Genomic DNA, 17,801 nt, shown 5'->3' with positions numbered 1-17,801 from the left:
ATCACAGCTAAATAATCCCTGTGTTTAAAAATCTCCAGCCTCCAGCGCTCAGAAGAGCAAGAAATGTGCCCTTATCCCACCCAGTGTTTTTCTCCTCCCAGTTTTGCCCTGTCCATCTCCAGCCTTGTCTTCTCCCCCTGCCCAAGCATCCTGCTCAGCCTGCTCGTTCCTTGCTATCCAGAGTCTCTGTTTCCTTTTCAGCCTCGAGCCTTGAGTCCTGGTCCTTTGTGGGAGGTCCAGGCCCAGAGAGCGAGGTGGTGGGCAGCCTGCAGGCCCTGCTGGCGGAATGTGTCCACGGGCGGAACTACTGCCGGCAGGTCCTCTGCCTGTTTGAGCTGTCCAAGGTGTGTGCGGGTTGGGAACTGGGGAGGGGCAGCCATTGTGCTACAGTGATGGGAGCTGCAGGATCTCTCCAGTGGGTCCTTGCCTGCCAGCATGGCACTGAGGGGCCCTTTGAGGATGAGACGCCTCAGGATCCAAGACGTAAGACTTCCCCATGGTCTTTTGCAGGAACTGGGCTGTCCCTTCAGTGAGATCTCTGCCCACGATTCCGAGAAGCTGCTTCGGGTGATCCTGTCTTCTCAGCAGCCGGACAGGTGCAAAAAAGCCCAGGCCTTTGTCACCACACAGGGAATGGAGCTGGAAACCGTGGCGGAGATTGTGGCCGAGGAAGTAACCCGAGAGCTGCTGGCCCCTTTGCAAGGGAAAGGCAGTGAGTCCTGCTTTGTTGTTATTGACCAAGGAGAATAATGCTATAACTTGTGGGGAAGCGGAAAGACTCCTAGGATCGGGTTTGGGCAGGAGTGGAGGCGGTGCTGTTTCTTCCCCTTCCCCCTGTCAGCTGGAATATCCTGTCACCAATATGTCATTTGTATATACAGAACAAAAGCAAATTCTGAACCCAGCAGAGGAGAGCCAGGCATTCCTGCAGCTGGCTAAACTGTGCCAGGACCACACATTGGTTGGCATGAAGCTATTGGACAAGATCTCATCTGTGCCGCACGGGGAACTTGCATGCAGTAAGTCAATGATGGGCAGGGGGAGGATCCTTTTTGGCCAGGGATCAAACATCCAGTAACAGCACACTAGCATGCTGCATGGCTAAAGCTGTGATCCAAAGCCTGCTTACTTGAATGCAGAGCTTATTCAGGTTCTTGGGACTATGCTTCTACATAAATATAGGTGGGGTTAGGCCTCAGAAGGAGGGTTCTCATGCCCTTTTTTCTGTTAGCTGTCTTTGTGTGGTTTTCATCTGGAAAATGCAACCACCCCACCCCACCCCCGATCATCTTCATTGATGCCAGGGAGCTGGAGCTGTGGTTGTGAAGGGTTTGACCCACATGCTGCCATTCTCCATCTGTCTTAGCAGTAGTACAGGTTTTTGCTGGAGCCTTTCATAAAAGAGCATTTAGCAATTCTGGGGGGAAAGGGAGTGGCCTCTGACTTCACCTAGCTGTCCTCAAGTGGGGAACAGGGTTTGTTTATGAGCCGCTGAGGAGCTTTTGCCTCCAAGAGCTGCTGTCCCTGTCCAGTGTATGTGAAAGTTCCAGTTGTTGTCCCACAGTTGAGGGACCAGATGCCACACAATCTTTGGCCAAGGGAGAAACTTAAATCGGGGCGGGGAGGGGGTCTCCCTTGTTGTATTGGAGAGCACCTGCAAAACTGCAAAAAATGTGCTTGCTTATGAAGTCCCCTTCCCTCCTTTTTCAGCTACAGAGCTGCTGATCTTGGCCCACAACTGCTTTAGCTTGACCTGTCACATGGAAGGGATCACACGGGTTCTGCAAGCTGCCCGGCTGCTCACAGAGGAGCATTTGGCACCCAACGAAGAATATGGCCTTGTGGTATGTGACTGCTCTAAAGCTGCCCTATTTGTGGGAAATGTGAACTGGTTGCAGGGACACACGGACACACACCATGCCTTTGAAGGGTCCTGCTGATTCCAAGACATCCCCTTGCTTTGCTGAAAAAGGAAGGTAGTGGCAGGTCAAAGACTCCCACAGATGGTCCATGCTCGGCTGCCCTCTGCATTGATGTTAACAAGTAGCTCCTCTTATAAGAAGCACTATGTGCAGCCTTCATTGGGTTCCCCTGGCCTGGTAGGAAAGCTGCCTTTGCTTTCCCCTGACCATCTATTGGAAATGGCTGATCAGTAGCCTTCCACAGACTTCTGTTGTGCCCCCTAAGGAGGGGTGGTGGCGGCTGCCATGACCTTCTGGCTTACCTCAGTGTGCATGATGACACAGAGTAAGGCCCTTCTGCCTGCCTTGCTGTACAAGTCCTTATCTCTTCTTCCTCCCTACCAAAGGTTCGGCTTCTCACTGGCATTGGCAGATACAACGAGATGACATATATCTTTGACCTGCTGCACGAGAAGCATTACTTTGAGGTGCTCATGAGGAAAAAGCTGGATCCGGTGAGTGCAGGAGACGCAAATCTGCCTCATCCTTTCTCAAGAGTTCCAACCCTTCCATGAGAGGGACAATAGAGGAAATCCAAATGTAAATGTGTCATTGAGTCTGAGGCCTTTATTTTCAGCAGGATGTGGATGAGGCTTAGTCTCCCTCTCTCTCTCTCTCTCTGCCATCATATGGATATCATCACCCTGAGTGATCCAAGGGAGGGAGGTTGAAGCCAGGATATGTGCTGGCTCTTTATTCTGAAGGGAACTTGACTGGCCTGGGAAAGGTGGCAGTTGTATGCAGCTCAAAGTATTTCTCTATCTGAAGGCTCATTCTCAATTCTCAAATCTGCTTCCCTCGCAGTGCTTTCAGTCTTCCCATTTGTTACCTTCTTGCCAAATCATCATTCCAGTCACAGCATCCCCACTCCAGAATGTCCCTGCTATAGTAAAGCCATAAAGCTAAAACGCTCCTTCTTTCATAGTGGCTTTTTCTCGCTCACTTGTTGAAATGCAGCCCTGAAATGCAGCCATTCCTTTCCTTAACACTTGTGGCTCCAACTCTGCTAATCCTTTCTAGATACACTTTTTTTGGGGGGTGCTGCTGCTGAAGGCTCTGCCTGAAAGCTCTAGCTTCCCCTGTTCTCAGCTGCAAGCTTTCTCAACTCCTCTTTGTCACATCCACTCCTTGCCTCCCTCCCACTTTGGCAGAGCGGGACCCTCAAGACAGCTCTGCTGGACTACATCAAGCGCTGTCGCCCGGGGGACAGCGAGAAGCACAACATGATTGCCCTCTGCTTCAGCATGTGCCGAGAGATTGGGGAGAACCACGAGGCAGCAGCCAACACCCAGCTGAAGCTCATTGAATCCCAGCCATGGGGTAAGTTGCCAGACCAATGGGTAGTGGGTAGATGGGCAGTCTCTGTATTCTCGGGGCTCATCTGACACTTCGGCAGTCTGATGGGGAGGAAGACAGTCTGTCTGAAGAGGAATGAACTCCTTTGCCAGCCTGGTGCTGTTCAGATAGTTTGGACTACAATTCTCACCAGCTCCAGCTAAAGAGGAGCCAGTATACTCCAGACATGCAGAGAGCCTACCTGCCCAGGATAACAGGTGCTCAACACCCTGGTTCCTTATTCACCTTTTGTGAAGAAGGAGATGTGATGGAACTGCGAGAGCAGCTCCATAGTTTAAGGAAGCAACTGTATCATTCTAGACCCCAAAATTCTATAGGCCCTAAAACTGACTGTTCGTCCTAGCAGTATGAAATTTAGCATGGGGAATCTGTTCAGTAAGGTGTATGATATGGCTAAATTTCAGAAAAATCAGGCAATGTCCAGTTGAGCCACAGCAAGTTTAAAACTTGGCATTAGGGAGGCCTATATCTGAAAGTACACATTGCCCTGAATCAGCCTAGGTTGATCTAGTGAAAGGCATAATCTGCTTGCTTTGTGCCGATCATTTGAGTCCTCACTGAGGTGCCTGGATTGGCTTTGGTGGATACATCTTTGGTTCACTTGCTACCTCTCTTCCCTCCCTCTGGATTTAGCATTTGGTTCTGTATCTGCTGCTTTCTCCCCATGAAGGCATTCAACACCTCTTTCCTTTTCAGAGGAGTGCCTGCAGGATGTGCCCAATCTGAAGAAGCTCCTGATGAAAGCCCTGACCCTCTACATAGATGCTGCAGAAAGCTATTCCAAGGCAAGATGGGACTGGGACTGAGTGAAGGTGGAAAGGCGTGAGGCAGGGCCTTGTTTGTGTTTGCTTCAGGGATTGATGTGTCCCGTAGAGTTACAGAGGTGGCATCAGATGTGAGAAGAGGGCTGTGACCAGCGAGATGTTTGCAAGTGTGTGTGTGGAGGAGGGAAGGCAGTTGCAGCCACTTAGCTTCATCCGTGCGTCTTTGACTCCCTTCTCTTAGGACTTCTGTGTGCGACAGTCCTTGCGCTGCAACAGGCTGACAAAGCTCATCACCCTGCAACTCCACTTCCTGAACAGCAGCCACAGCACCAAGCTGATCAATCTGAGCAGGAAGAGCCTGCTGGAGTGTATCATGTCCCTGCCCAGGTTCTACCAGGTAAGGATGCCAGGCACCATCACAAGAGCCTGTGGTGTCCTATTGATGGAAGGACAGAGATCACATTCCTGGGAGGATGATGTCAGCTGGCATTTCTCTTCCGTCTCTCCCCAGGCTGCCATTGTGGCTGAGGCCTACGACTTCATCCCAGACTGGGCTGAGGTCCTGTATCAGCATGTGATCTTGAAGGGAGACTTCAGCTACCTGGAGGAGTACAAGCAGCGTGGCCTGCTCAAGACCAGCACCTTTGAGGAAATAGCCCGGAAGTGAGTCCAGGGGAACCATTTGCAGCCCACTACTCCCAGTGGGAGACAATCCCCAAATCAGGCTTTCTATAGAGTCGAGATCCTCACTCTAATCCTTGGTTGAAGGTTGCTGGTTGCAATCCTGCAAGTTGAAATACAAGCAAAGCGGAGAGCTTTTAAGCTCTCTGCTGTGCTTGAGAAGCAGGGCTCACTCCAGAAGGTTCACACAGGAGCGGTTCCAAGGTTTATATATAGGACCCTTGGAACCAACCCCCCACCCTGGTAAATTGCAGTCATACTGTATGTACTGAAAGAGTTCTCTCTCCACTGGGCACCTTTTTGTCCCAAGGGCAACACCTTTCTCCCCTGCTGCACTTAGGTGGCAGGTAGAAGTGGGATCCTGTCAGAGGGCAGAGTGGGGGGGACGAGGCTTATGTCTAACCCCTCTGTGACCTTCTGTTCCAGGTTCAAGCAGCACACAGGCAATGAGCCTGCTCTGAAAAACCTGAAGCGGCTGCTGACCTACTGCGATGACATCTATGTGTATTACAAGCTGGCTTATGACAACCAGTTCAGCGACGTAGTGAACACGCTTCTAAAAGATCCTCAGACAGGTTGTTGTCTGAAGGACCTGCTGGCCAACTAGACGATGCTGGGAGAAAGAAGAGCCACAGCCATCACTGGTGTTGTAGGAAACTCCGGTCAGTACAGGCAGGGGTTTGTGCAGAAGCGGATACATTTGTTTCAGTATCTGAAACGTGCAACAAAGCGGACGACAGCATTAATCAATGGTATGAAATGGTGAGGAATATTAACCACAGGGTTGGTTTCGAGTTAATTTGACAGTTGAAGTTAGAACTTTTTATTAGGAGAGAGCTTTTCTCTCTGGGAATCCTTGTGTTGAATATAGAGGTTACTTAAAAACTAAGCTGGCTCTTGAAGCTGCAGCTGAGTTTCTGGGTTACAAAATGATGAGGGCAGGCTTTCTCTTTGGTAACCTCTCCCCCTTGCATATTGCTGGATGATATGAATATCTGGAGAACCATTTGCTGTCTAAAAATATTTTTTGTGCAGATTTAATATTGAACATATGGTATAAACTTTGCCATACCTGCTTTTCCCTGGTTATGTATAATTTAATCTTCTCAAAGTATTTCGGGTACAAGGTAGGTGGAGTGTCATAGAAACTTGGAGGCACTATCTGAGAGTGCTGAGCTCCTCTAACCCTTACGACTCCAGTGCATGAGCTGTTCTTGCTCATTTCTGCAAAGCTGTTCCTTAGCCAACACCAGTGCCCGGCTTTTACTATCTTTCAGAATGAGCGTCAACAACAGTGGCACTGTGTGTTTTTGTCCGTAGGAAGGTAGTTAAATGAGGAGTGTTTATAGAAATGGTCTTCCAATGTTTCTGTTACTCATATTTTGCTGTGTTTCTAAAGTCATCAATACAGCTTGAGTTATGGTGGTGTATACTTGTGTGAAGACTACACAACATTACAAGGCTCCCTGTAGTTGGGGTATACAGTGAGCCAAAGAAGCTCTTCTGGGAAAAGAAATCTCTGCTTGACTACAATTCTTGCTTGCTCCTCAAATACATATCCATTTGCAAGCTTGTAGCTGTTAGTGGGGGGAAATCAGAAGTGATAGGAAGAAAGAAAACATGGCAACCTCTTACAGGTTGATGGTTTTTATTGCCTTTTGGTGAATTAAAATTAAATCTTCCCATAAGCATCTGATTAAATAACAGCCTTTTGACCCTAGAGAGCAGGGGTGGGGAATCTCTGGACATGATCCATTGCCCCCAAACCATGCCTGCCCACCAGTCTAGTCCCTCACCCTCACCTTGCTTACAGCAAGCCTGCCTAGCATCTCCCCATAGATCCATCCCTCAAATAGCAATGGAAAGGAAGAGGGATATGGGTAGGATAAACACTACTAGTTGGTCTCTGGCTCTGCCCAAGCAGTCCTACTTCACTCCTCCCTGCTTCTCAGCCCCTTTGGACTTTTTTTTTGGCAGGGATGGAGTTACTGCAGTTCACAAAAACTAAGACATCTGTTAGTCTTCTGTGGTGCCACAAGACTTTATGTCCTGTGATTAAACACCCTGCAGTGGGCTTGCCCCAATCCAGCAACAGTTCTTGCCCGAGGTGGAAGCACAACCAAACCAAAGCTCTCAGTCCTCACAATAGTGATTTTATTAAATTAGTTGCTTTTATAAAACATTGCAGATGTCATAATTGTTAACATAACAATTTACCCAACTGTCGTAACTGTTGCAGTTTGCTAAGCAGGATTCCTGTAAATGAAAAAAAATGAAAAACAGCAAAGTCTTGTGAGAGCTCAATTAAAGCCACCACAACCTGGTGACAAAGAATTCTCCCAAAGAGTCAGGAAAAAAATGTGTATAAACTAAACTGCTTAGACTTAAGCCACAAGTTCCCCCCGCCCAATGCAACAGAACCAGCCTCTGTTCTGACCCAAAGAAAGGGTTATTTGCTGCTTTCAAAAGCTCCAATGTCCAAGTGCAGAATCTTCTCCCTCAGGCCATTTGCCAACCTAATGAAACACCTCAAGTTCTAGTTTAATAGATAAAAGCCATTTTTAATACTAAATACACACCATGCCCCCTTGCTGCAAACTGCTTTTGTTGTCTGGGTAGTCAGTGGAAGAGGTACAGTTAAGGCTGTTATGACTAAACTGTGCTGGTAAGAATACAATTTTGGCCTTGTTGAAATTAATTAGTTTCCAATTCAGTGCTGCTTCTGCTGCTATGAAGTCAAAGATGAACAAAGTTCCATTATTTCCTATGATTAAGCAATTGAGCCTCATAATTTTACTCCCTTGGCATCGAGATGGGCATCCCAATGCTTCAGCAGCTGAGTGGCGACAGGCTAACCCAACAGCACAAATATACTGCCCTTTTTTTGATTGTAGCATTTGGCAGAATTTAAAGGAAAGAAGTTGTGCTACACATTTAAGGGATTATGGGCAACAGAAAGACAACAGGAGGGAGAAGAAATGTCACATGAAGTCTTCAAAGTCTTGTACATAGCCACCGTCATAACCACCATAGTCTGCCAGGTCGTCTTTCATAGTCGCTTTTAAACCACCTCCTGGCACCACCCCCTTTTTCTTCTTTTTGGCTTTGTTTTGCTGCGGGAAAGACAGAAGCAGTTTAGGAAGGGAACAATAAAGCCCAGCCTCAGCATTCCTACCCTCAGTTAGTGAAAAGAGAACGGCACTTTCTATAAGCACAGACTATGATTTATTTATTTCATGCAGTTTATATGCCACTAGATTCTTAAAAACAAACCCACCACCCGCAAAGCAGTTTACAAATAAAAGAATGGCCATTGCCTGAATTTTCTCTCATGGTAGTCAATCACAGTATTCCGTACCATCTACTGACTATGTGTGTACAGTACAGTGGTACCTCGCACGACGAATGCCTCGCAAGATGAAAAACGCGCAAGACGAAAGGGTTTTTCATTTTTTGAGTTGCTTCGCAAGACGATTTTCCCTATGGGCTTGCTTCGCAAGACGAAAACGTCTTGTGAGTTTGTTTCCTTTTTTCTTAAAACCGCTTGAAGAGGTGCAGTTGCGACTGACCATGCTTCGCAAGACGAAAAACCGCGCAAGATGAAAAGACTCGCGGAACGAATTAATTTCGTCTTGCGAGGCACCACTGTACTGTGTTTCACCCAAAAAATTTATGGATTTAACTAGGCAACGAGAATCGAGAAACTGAACACATTCAACATGGCAATCTCGGGATGCTTCAGCAAAGGTATTGCAAAGATGCACATGGTAAGAGGGAGATGGCAAAGAGTTCTAGCATCAATGCTTCCATTTAGATCATACAACCCTCCCCTGATCTGGCATGGTCCAGATGTATGGAACTACAGCTCCCATAATCCTGAGCCATTGGGACTGAGGAGGACTTGGGTGTCCGACCACACCTGAAGGGCACCCAATTGGGGAAAGTTGGATTAGCAACTTAGAAAGGTGTAAGAACTGAATGCTACCACAGTCATTAGAAAGAAGCATTCTACAGACGCTCAGCATCACCTAGAGCAGGGGTCAGCAACCTAAGGCCCATGGGCAGGAAGCAGCCCGCAGAGGTTGTTTTACCAGCCCACGATCTGCCCCCGAATTCAGTTGCCTGCCCGCTGTGCTAAACTGGATCAGCGCGGGAACTCGCTTCCACAGTGCCAGAAATCGCTTCTGCACACTTGTGAAATCCAGCCCAGGTAAGATAAACCTTGCCGACCCCTGACCTAGAGGGCACTCAACACAACATTCTCAGAGGAAATATGCTCAAGACGTACCTTCTCTTGTTTCTGCTTCTCGCTGCATAGCACTGTCAAGGAATTTGTGATCTTTTTCAAGTCATCAACTTCCACTAAATTGGAAATAAAAGCACAGTAAGGAGGGTCATTTATATGGCTTTCCAGGCACTGGACCCAGTTTGTTTCTGTTACTGAATAACGGGATTCCTATTTACAAAACAAGTGTGGCATTTTAGATCTCCACAGGAAGCCCCTTTCAGAAAAAAATGCTTCAGACGGAATGGAAAGAAGCCAAGGGAAAGAAGGGCTGAAGCTTACTAGCAAAGCATTGTGGGTGTTCAGATGCTTGTGGCCACAGGTTCAGCCGCTGCCATCTCCAGGTTACAAGCATCTCAAATGCAGAGCTGAAAAAGACCCCTCTGCCAAGCAGGGTAGACAGCCCTGGGTCAATATTCCCAGGTCAAGGCGGCTCCTCCTTATACTGCTTGTAAGTGGAAAACAGGAGACAGATGAAATAAGCAATTGCTCACAAGCTCTCACATGATCTCTGAAAGGAAAACCCCTCAAGTCTCCCCCTTGGGGAGGCCGCCCAGCTGCTGTGACAGAGATACAAAGGACAAGGCTGATCATAGTGGCACAACCCAACCACAGAAAATATTTTAGGTGGTCATGTTGGTCCAGTAAATAGAGATTATGATCCCAAAAACCCTCAGGCAATGCGGATTAGGACTAACTAAAATGCCACAAGGATGCTGACTGTTACGTAAAACAGCAAAACGGAGGAGAAGGGGAGCCAAGCGCAAAATAAGTCACAAAAATGCCCAAAGTGCTGCAGTTTGTAACAGTCTTCAGATGGAGCACAGGACATACTATACAAAGAACACCAGTTTAACCCCACCTGACCACCCAGCCTCTCCCAATTGATCCCCATTTTATCTCTTCCACATGTTTAGAAGAGCAATGCAAATTTGTGATAAACATACTTACGTGAAATACATACATCTCGAACTAATGCTTCCAAAAAACCAGCATAATATAGGGATTTCTCATACTGTGTTATTTTCTCTTTTAACAATTTGCCGAACTCCGTGAAGTCATCTTTGGAAGATGGATTCATGGCATCTATTCCACACGTGCTATTTACACCTGTAGAAAGAACAGCCAATTGATCAGAGTGGTGTTGGAGACAGGGTGGCAAAAATCAATTACCTTTCTGTGGTGCCCAGAAGTGAGGGGCAAACCTACCCACCCAATTTCAAGTATCAGGCTCCCTGGTGGCAACTGTGACAACAGAACATCCTTGTGTATTCCATACATGTCCCCGCAGCAGTCTCTTAACACTTACCAAAGGTTTCTTTTGCTAACTCAAGGTCTGCCTCTTCTTGCAATTTCTGCATCCGTAGTTTCTCTGCTAACTGTTCTTCTGGCGTAAGTTCTTTAGATTCTTCCGATTCCTCTAACTTGAAAGAAGTAATAAAATCAAGATCAGTTACATGCAGCAGCTCTTTTGTCAATGCTGCTTAATAAACTAAATATGGAAGCCAATGTGGGTTTTAGAAAACTTGGCATTCATATAGCGAGCAAACAATGGGAATATTTTACATCTTTAATGTCCTCACATGAACACCCCTTCTGGGGAAAAAATCTGACCACTTAGTTGAGCATGCAGGGGTATCACAAACAGGTTTAACTCTTACTTTATTCAACTATATTTTAAAAAGTGAAACTTCAAAAATAATTGCATACGTTTATATATATAACTAAGCAACAACATAGCAAAAATTGCAGAGTCCAATATGAAATGCTTTTTTAATCCCCTAGCTATTACTAGAAATGGATAGTCATGTGAGACTGTAATAACACTGCTTCTACAGGGTCAAATGGACCCCCCTTTTTTGCACAAGTTAGCTTTTCAATCAGTCATTTGTGTCCATTACTAGGCACAACAATGATGAAAAACAAGATAAAATACCTCTAAAGCAGGCATAGGCAAACTCGGCCCTCCAGATGTTTTGGGAATACAACTCCCATCATCCCTAGCTAACAGGACCAGTGGTCAGGGATGATGGGAGTTGTAGTCCCAAAACATCTGGAGGGCCAAGTTTGCCTATGCCTGCTCTAAAGTCAATATAGTTTCGTTAAAATACAAACGCCCCTTCCCTCCTTATTGGAGCCTGGGAAGAGGCCTCAGCATCAAGATGGAGCCTTTAAAGACCCACAAGACCCCTGTAGTGCTCAGGGTGGTCATCCCTATTTACCCAGTGTGACAGCTGGCTGTTATGAAAACTTTTTGCAGTTTTTGGTTTGTTCTGCTAGCTTGATTGTTGTCTTAAAAAACACTTTCCTTTGCAATTATAATCAAGTTTGCCTGTACTTTCTCTTGTTGTGATTGGTCTTTGAGTAAGATGCAGCACTACAAATCCCAGCAGCAAAATCAAGATCAAGGGCCTTCCCCTCAGAGAAGTCATGTCCACCTGGGGAGTTGGAGGGTGCCTCTCAAAGCTAACCTCACCAGGTGATCTACATACAAGCAGAGGGAACTGATTTGTGGAGCAGCTCAGTGTGACCTCACGGGACAAACTCGGAACATCCAGAGAAAGCTCTCACTATGTGGACAGAGCTGGCCTTTGGTAACTCACGATAAGTATCCCGCACCCCCAGCTCTTTGACAACCTCAAAGGCTATGGGAGCTCACTCCTTAACAAACCAAAGGGGCAGGTAAAACTGAATCAAGGCACTGATGCATGAAGTAGGATCTCCACCCTCTCCTATCTCAGAAATGCCTTACCCTTTTTTTAATCTCCTCTTGCTTTTTCTTCTGCAGTTTTTCCCTCTCTTTTATTTTTTCTGCTATTTTCTTCTTTTCTGAAACTTTGGGTTCTGCAAACAGGGCACAACATTATTTCCTTCCATCTTATTTTTCAGTGCTAAGGATTCAGAACAAGAAGTGCTACCCACACATCATCCATAGGTATCCAATCCCATCTGCAGGAAACATGCATGAGGCTGCCCAAGCCACAACCAGCATCCTCCTGCCCCACAAAAGGAGCAGAATCCCGCCCCCTGCCATATCTCTCACCTGTCTTTACATCCGCCTCCTTTTCTTCTTCCTCTTCCTCATCATCCCAATTATCCTAGATGGGGGAAAGAAGAGGTAGGACTGGTTGTCAGCAATCATGCCCAATGCAGCGGCCCCTGACCCCAACACTAGATCCTTTTTCAAATAATTCAATGCAGTCTTTGGAACCGGAGTGGAGAAATTGGGACCAGGCTTACCACTGAAGCACCCAGGTATATTTCTACCACTTCAGATCACTGAGGCCTTATGCAAGGGAAGCTGGCTCTGCTCTTTAAGAGTCCCACTGCTCCCACCCTTAAGAGTTACAGGAACTGAGAGATGGACTCTCAACTAAGGCCAAGCTCAGCCAGCAGGCTGGCTTCCTTTATGACCCACTCAACAGAATATTTTTCCAAGGACAAAATAAAGTTTTCATTGGAAAATGAGAAACATTCCCACAGTGTAAAAAGCTATAGAATTTCACCCTGTTTGGATACTGTTCCAGGGAGGAGCCCTCAACCAGAGCACTAAAGCCAGCCACCAGCTGCTTAGCTATTTCCACCAAAGACATCTTAAGACAGCATCCTTGAGCTAATATAGCTGCTGCAAGATGGCATCTCTGCATCTTACTGGAGCCAGCTCAGCCGCAGACTCGGGTCCTTCCGGCCTTGAAGAATTGCAACAAAGCATCAGACTTAATTGCTAACTCCAAGTAGCACACTTTAATTACCAACATAAGTGAAAAACAAGAGGGGAGGAACTGGACTTCCCAGTCCAGAGTGCTTTGCTCACCCAGCAAGTGCCGGAATACAAGAGTTCTGCCTGGAGCTGCAGCTCCAACACATGGCGCATTGGCTCAGCAGTGTCCCTCATAGCACAGCTGGATCATCTTCCCTTGCACGCTAGTCTTTCAGTCTGCAACTGACAAACAATAAAACAAGAACTGCCTTCCCTGCCTGGAAGTTCTTACTTGCTGCAGGCAGCCAAAGAAGTGGCTATTTACAAACCTGTTTTTGAAACAGTAGCAAGGGAGCCTCCTATTTCCATTCATGGGGAAACTTTTTCAATAATCGACAGCAATGATTTACAAGTTACTCATCTCTGCATCCTTGAAAAACTCACTCTCTGTGTGTGGATGGAGACCAATTTATCTTCTGCAAATAGCGTTTCTGACAAAATATACAAGTGTCAACAGATATTTGAAGTATAAGCCAAGGAAACTGAATGTGGCTATTTTTACCCGCAGGGATTATGACACACATCAGGCAGTCACTCATCTCCCACAAATAAACTAGTGTGCCTAGCCATATTCTAGGGACAGGCCCTCTGACATCCCACTTCCAGAGTCTAGCTTCTCAGCAGCAACCCTACAAGCAGCCACACCCTCTGCCTGGCTTGACACACCTCCATGCCCATGACTGATAAGGGCAAGACTGAACATATGGCCCTGCCCCAAGTCCATTTGCTCCCCTGATACAACCATGGCTGGAGCCCCAGAAAAACAAAACAAATTCATGACAGTTATCCCAGCTCTAAGAATATGATCACTATAGAAATAAACTATATATAAACTATATGCTCATTCTGAAAGAATCTGGCAAGGTAGCTGCATCAGAGAAAGCTAACAGAGTCCAGAAGAGACTCAAACATGAACCATCAACAGAGTTATTAACTTACATTAAACTTCCATCAGAGCACCAAAGTTTGTGCTCCAAGATGACAGACATGGACAATGTTACTGTTCTAGGTTGTTTAAGAGAATCCAAAAATATATTAAAAAACTCTTCCATCATTAAGAATTTTAGTACATCCATGATTTTTGTTGGAGACAAATCCAGTAAGAATGGCTTGATCAATAGGAAATATCTCCCTCTCAAACACTGCACCGTTCCCCAGCTTTCTGTTGTTAAGCCCCCTGCTACATCACAGAAAGGTACAGTTGCCTGACAAGTTTTATTTCATGATTTGCCTTGTCTGCTTTTAAGGGGAAATCTGCAAAACTCAACAAGAACCTTGCCTGAAAGATACTAAACCTATTTAATGTTCTTAGGTTAACCTGAAGTCCAAACAAGCTTGATTCAAACTACCTATTTCACCTGCCTGGGCACCAGTGTAATGTTACCTGGTGTAGGAGATGGTAGCTGCCCCCACCTCTATGCCCTTCCCCTTCATGATCTCACACTCTTTCCAAAACATGTAGTAACTAGATACTGACTGGTCAGCGGGCAGCTACAGCTGGGTAATCCCACCTACCTTTCTCTCTGTGGGCTGTGAGCAAGGGAGGCCCCACAGCCTAAGCCAAGAAACGGACCCAGCCAGCTGCAAGCAAGAGAAGCTCGGACTTGACAACACGAGATCTCAAGTCCATAGAAAAAAAGCGGGGTGCCCTACAAAGGTGACCCCTACCCAGTGGGCCGGGGCCATATAGGCCTTGCTGAGATCTCCCTGGGCCCGTTCTCCCCTCCCCACATACATACAGGCAGCGTAAAGCATTTGGCCCTGGCGGTGCCACATGTCCCAGGGCCAAATCCTGCCCTAAATAAGCAAGTCCCAAAGCAGAGCCCGACACAACCAAGTCCCACGCGGCTTCTCCCGCGGCGGGACCAACTTCCAGATCGACTAGGAAAACGGCTTCCACGTCCGGGGCTCCCTGGAACGCAGGCGGAAGGGGGCGCCGAGGGGCCACGCTGGCCGAGCAGCACAGCAGCCCCGGCACCTGTTGGGCCGCCACATGGCAGAAGCGGAAGCGGCCCAGCAGGCGGCGGCCTGAGCAGCCCCCACCCCCATTACATACAGGATCCTTTCCTGCTGAGTCATCAGCCCCTTTCCCGAGCCGGAGGGAGACCCAGCCCGAGAGAGAGGAGACCCAGCTCGACATATGGAGGGCCGCCGAGGAAGGACGGGGAGGCAGATCCAGCACGCTCCCCCCGCCCTGTTCCCGCTCGGAGGAGAAGACCCCCCCCCATCCGCTTCAAAGTCCCCACCCCTGTCGCGGGGGGAGGCAGGGGCGTCTCCATAGCGACCGGGCCTACAAGGGGCCGGGAGGGGAGAAGCCTCTTGACAGGCCTGAGTGGGGGCCCCTCCGCTGCCCACCTTGACGTCGTCGTCCTCGTCTTCGCCGGCCCATCGATCCACCGCCACCACCCCGGCCGGCGTGGGTAGGAGCCGCCTGGCCACGGGGTCCGGCGCCTCGAAGGAGTCCACGTCTGTGGCGGGAGAAGGAGGGAAAGCGGCGTCAGCGGACGGCGCTGGGCCGAGGGGAAGGGGGAGGGAGGGAGCGAGACGTGCCGCTGGGCCGGACTAGGCCGGGCCGGACTTACCCCAGGAATCCGCCTCGGCCGCCATCTTGCCCGCTTGCTCGCTCAGGCCAGTCAGGCAAGCGGGAGGGAGGAGAAGTAGGCGTCAGCCGCGCGGAGAATGCCGGGACGGAGGAGGCGGAGTGGAGCAATGGGCGGAACTTCCCGCCGATCCGCCCCGCCCCCTCGCAGACCATGACGGCGACGTTGGCCATAGATTTACTAAAATGGTGACTTGACCGCGGGGACCCAGCTTCCGGCTCTGTTTAGGCCGGATAGGAGTTGCCGCCTGTTACACGAAAAAGCAGAGGAGGGAGAAGCAGGGACTCTGCAGACTCCCGGCCGCCGCCTTGACATTCATTTATTCTACGGGTGAGAAAAACAGCCCCAGACCTCATGGTTTACGCTCTGACATAATCACGGCGCAAAAGCGAAAGGGGTTGCAGGGCGGAGATCGGGGAAGCGGAGCAGCCTCAGGCCCTGGGATTCTTGGCATGGCCCGCTTGCGGGAGGCAGAACAGCTTAAGCAGAGGCGGCGGCAAAAGTTGCTGGTGGGGAGGCCCTGCGCTCCAAGTGCAGTGTCTGCGGATGGCTGACCCTTGAGGGAGGAGCCCGTGGAGTTTATTCCATGCGGCTTCTCCCAACTTGCTGCCTTCCAACTTCCAGCAGCCCCCCAGTCTGCGCCACCATGGGGATATCATAGGACTGCTTGGAGTTGGAAGGGATCCCGAGAGTCATCTAGTCCAACCCCACGCAATGCAAGAATCACAGCTAAAGAATTCCTGACAAGCGCTACTTAAAAACATCCCATCAAGGTGAGGCCACCACTTTCTGAGGAAGTCCGTTCCACTGTCCCAACAGTTCTTAGGGGTCAGAAAGCTCCCCCTAATGTTTAGTCACGATATCCTTTCTTGTCATTTGAATTCATTTGTTTGGGTCCTCCACTCTAGCGCAGCAGAAAACAAGTTTGCTCCATATTCCATGAGACAGCCCATAAAATATAAAACACAGTGCACTTATAGAAAATATGAAACACTTCTGCCTGCAGGGATTTGAGCTGGTGACCCTGCGGCCTATCTTAGTGTCCTTCACTTTTGCATTACTGCAAGTCTACTGACCTGTCCCAGCTGCTGGCTCCACTTTCAAGGCTTCGAATGCAGAGTAAAGTTGACTGTTGCTTTTTTCTACTTGAAAACAATGGTTCTGTTACATTAGGCTTTTTTGTAGCCCTACACCATGACTGCCTCTTGCTCGCTGTTATTCACTGCTATCCTGAGAGCCTTTTCACACATGACACTGTCAAGACAGATAGTCACCACCCTACCTATTATTTAATTCAATCCCAGCCTCTCATCTTTTGGCAGAATGGCAGCAAGAGCACCAGTGTGGTGTTTGAACTTGGGACTTAGAATAGCTGGCAGGCAGTGGCAACCATGTCTGGGCAAGTATGCCTGCCTCCTTTATTTTTTGCTTTGAACTGTTGTGACTGAAGTGGGAGCTCTCTGAGCCTCAGGACTTTGCAACAGGCAAAATTCCCACCTTTAACTCTAGAGGGCGCCCTGCCACCTCCTTGCTCAGCTCTAATCAGCAGTCAAGACTGAGTTACATCTGGCAGCTTTGAGAATCTGCAGAGGTTTTTAAAGCACTAGCACATGCATGTTTCAGATTGTGTGATCAATTTTGTAGAAGCCGGACAGGAGACTGCAGAATACATTAGGCCTGCCCTGGATGCTGCAAGCAAAAGGGACAGATAGGCAGTTAGTAGCCTCCAGGTCGCTGGGAATCAGGATTGGTAGAGCTGGAAGGGAGCCGAAGAGTAATCTAGTCCAACCTTGTTTCCCAAGTGCCTCTGAAAAGCTTGCATATAAACAGTGAGAAGCACTTTAGGGAAGTCAATAGCAGGTAGCCTGCCAAATGACCAGCAGCAGCTTTCACCAACCTGGTGCCCTCAAGGTGTTTTGGACTACAACTCTCATCAGTTTTGCCTGGGCTTTCTCTGCTTTTTGCCACTGGATGGCTTTTGAGAGTCTTTGCTTCAGCTTGGCTCAGGGCATCTTTTGCTGACCAGGGGGCTGATGTGAGTTAATGGTCCAAATCATTTGAAGGCACCACTCTAGCAGAGGTTGTGTTAAAGGTAAAGGTACCCCTGACCATTAGGTCCAGTCGTAGCAGACTCTGGAGTTGCGGCGCTCATCTCGCTTTAGTGGCCGAGGGAGCTGGCATTCAGCTTCCGGGTCATGTGGCTGGCATGACTAAGCCGCTTCTGGCGAACCAGAGCAGCGCACAGAAATGCTGTATACCTTCCCGCCGGAGCGGTACCTATTTATCTACTTGCACTTTGACGTGCTTTCGAACTGCTAGGTGGGCAGGACCTGGCACCTTACAACAGGAGCTCACCCCATTGCGGGGATTTGAACCGCTGACCTTCTGATCAGC

The 17,801-nt window shown here is 48.4% G+C and overlaps 2 protein-coding genes across 3 annotated transcripts in view; one reads left to right on the top strand and one right to left on the bottom strand.

The window, feature by feature from the left end:
• SPG11 (SPG11 vesicle trafficking associated, spatacsin) overlaps window positions 1–6,184 on the top strand; it is a 39,553-nt gene extending 33,369 nt beyond the window's left edge. The window contains exons 31-40 of one of the 2 annotated variants that reach the window (XM_081888343.1): window positions 202–344; window positions 511–712; window positions 882–1,019; window positions 1,711–1,844; window positions 2,309–2,416; window positions 3,113–3,281; window positions 4,014–4,102; window positions 4,323–4,478; window positions 4,593–4,744; window positions 5,189–6,184. In XM_081888343.1, the coding sequence (XP_081744469.1) occupies window positions 202–344; window positions 511–712; window positions 882–1,019; window positions 1,711–1,844; window positions 2,309–2,416; window positions 3,113–3,281; window positions 4,014–4,102; window positions 4,323–4,478; window positions 4,593–4,744; window positions 5,189–5,369 (1,472 nt within the window). In that variant the 3' untranslated portion in view covers window positions 5,370–6,184. Of the gene's footprint in view, window positions 1–201; window positions 345–510; window positions 713–881; window positions 1,020–1,710; window positions 1,845–2,308; window positions 2,417–3,112; window positions 3,302–3,481; window positions 3,527–4,013; window positions 4,103–4,322; window positions 4,479–4,592; window positions 4,745–5,188 lie in introns of those variants that run through there. The other variant, XM_081888344.1, reaches the window with a different exon arrangement.
• Window positions 6,185–6,893: 709 nt separating this feature from the next.
• Window positions 6,894–15,519, bottom strand: EIF3J (eukaryotic translation initiation factor 3 subunit J). Its single transcript, XM_081888780.1, has 8 exons — window positions 15,390–15,519; window positions 15,163–15,275; window positions 12,091–12,145; window positions 11,800–11,891; window positions 10,357–10,471; window positions 9,999–10,157; window positions 9,051–9,124; window positions 6,894–7,875 (listed from the first exon to the last, which is right to left on the bottom strand). The coding sequence occupies exons 1-8, from the start codon at window positions 15,412–15,414 to the stop codon at window positions 7,744–7,746; spliced, it is 765 nt and encodes a 254-aa protein (XP_081744906.1). The 5' UTR covers window positions 15,415–15,519; the 3' UTR covers window positions 6,894–7,743.
• Window positions 15,520–17,801: the final 2,282 nt, after the last annotated feature.

Source organism: Podarcis melisellensis (assembly GCF_964234715.1).
Source record: "Podarcis melisellensis genome assembly, chromosome: 14".
NCBI classification, from domain to species: Eukaryota; Metazoa; Chordata; class Lepidosauria; order Squamata; family Lacertidae; genus Podarcis; species Podarcis melisellensis.
The sequence above is the reverse complement of the archived record's forward strand: the minus strand, read 5'-3'. Positions and strand labels throughout refer to the sequence as shown.

Excerpts from the sequence above, each read along its gene's own strand:
- EIF3J (XM_081888780.1), bottom strand. The coding sequence starts at position 15,414 with ATGGCGGCCGAGGCGGATTCCTGGG. Across the intron at positions 10,472-11,799 it reads AAGAGGAGATTAAAAAAAGG|TTAGAGGAATCGGAAGAATC; the intron begins GTAAGGCATTTC and ends ACTTCTTTCAAG. Across the intron at positions 10,158-10,356 it reads GTTAGCAAAAGAAACCTTTG|GTGTAAATAGCACGTGTGGA; the intron begins GTAAGTGTTAAG and ends TTCTTTCTACAG.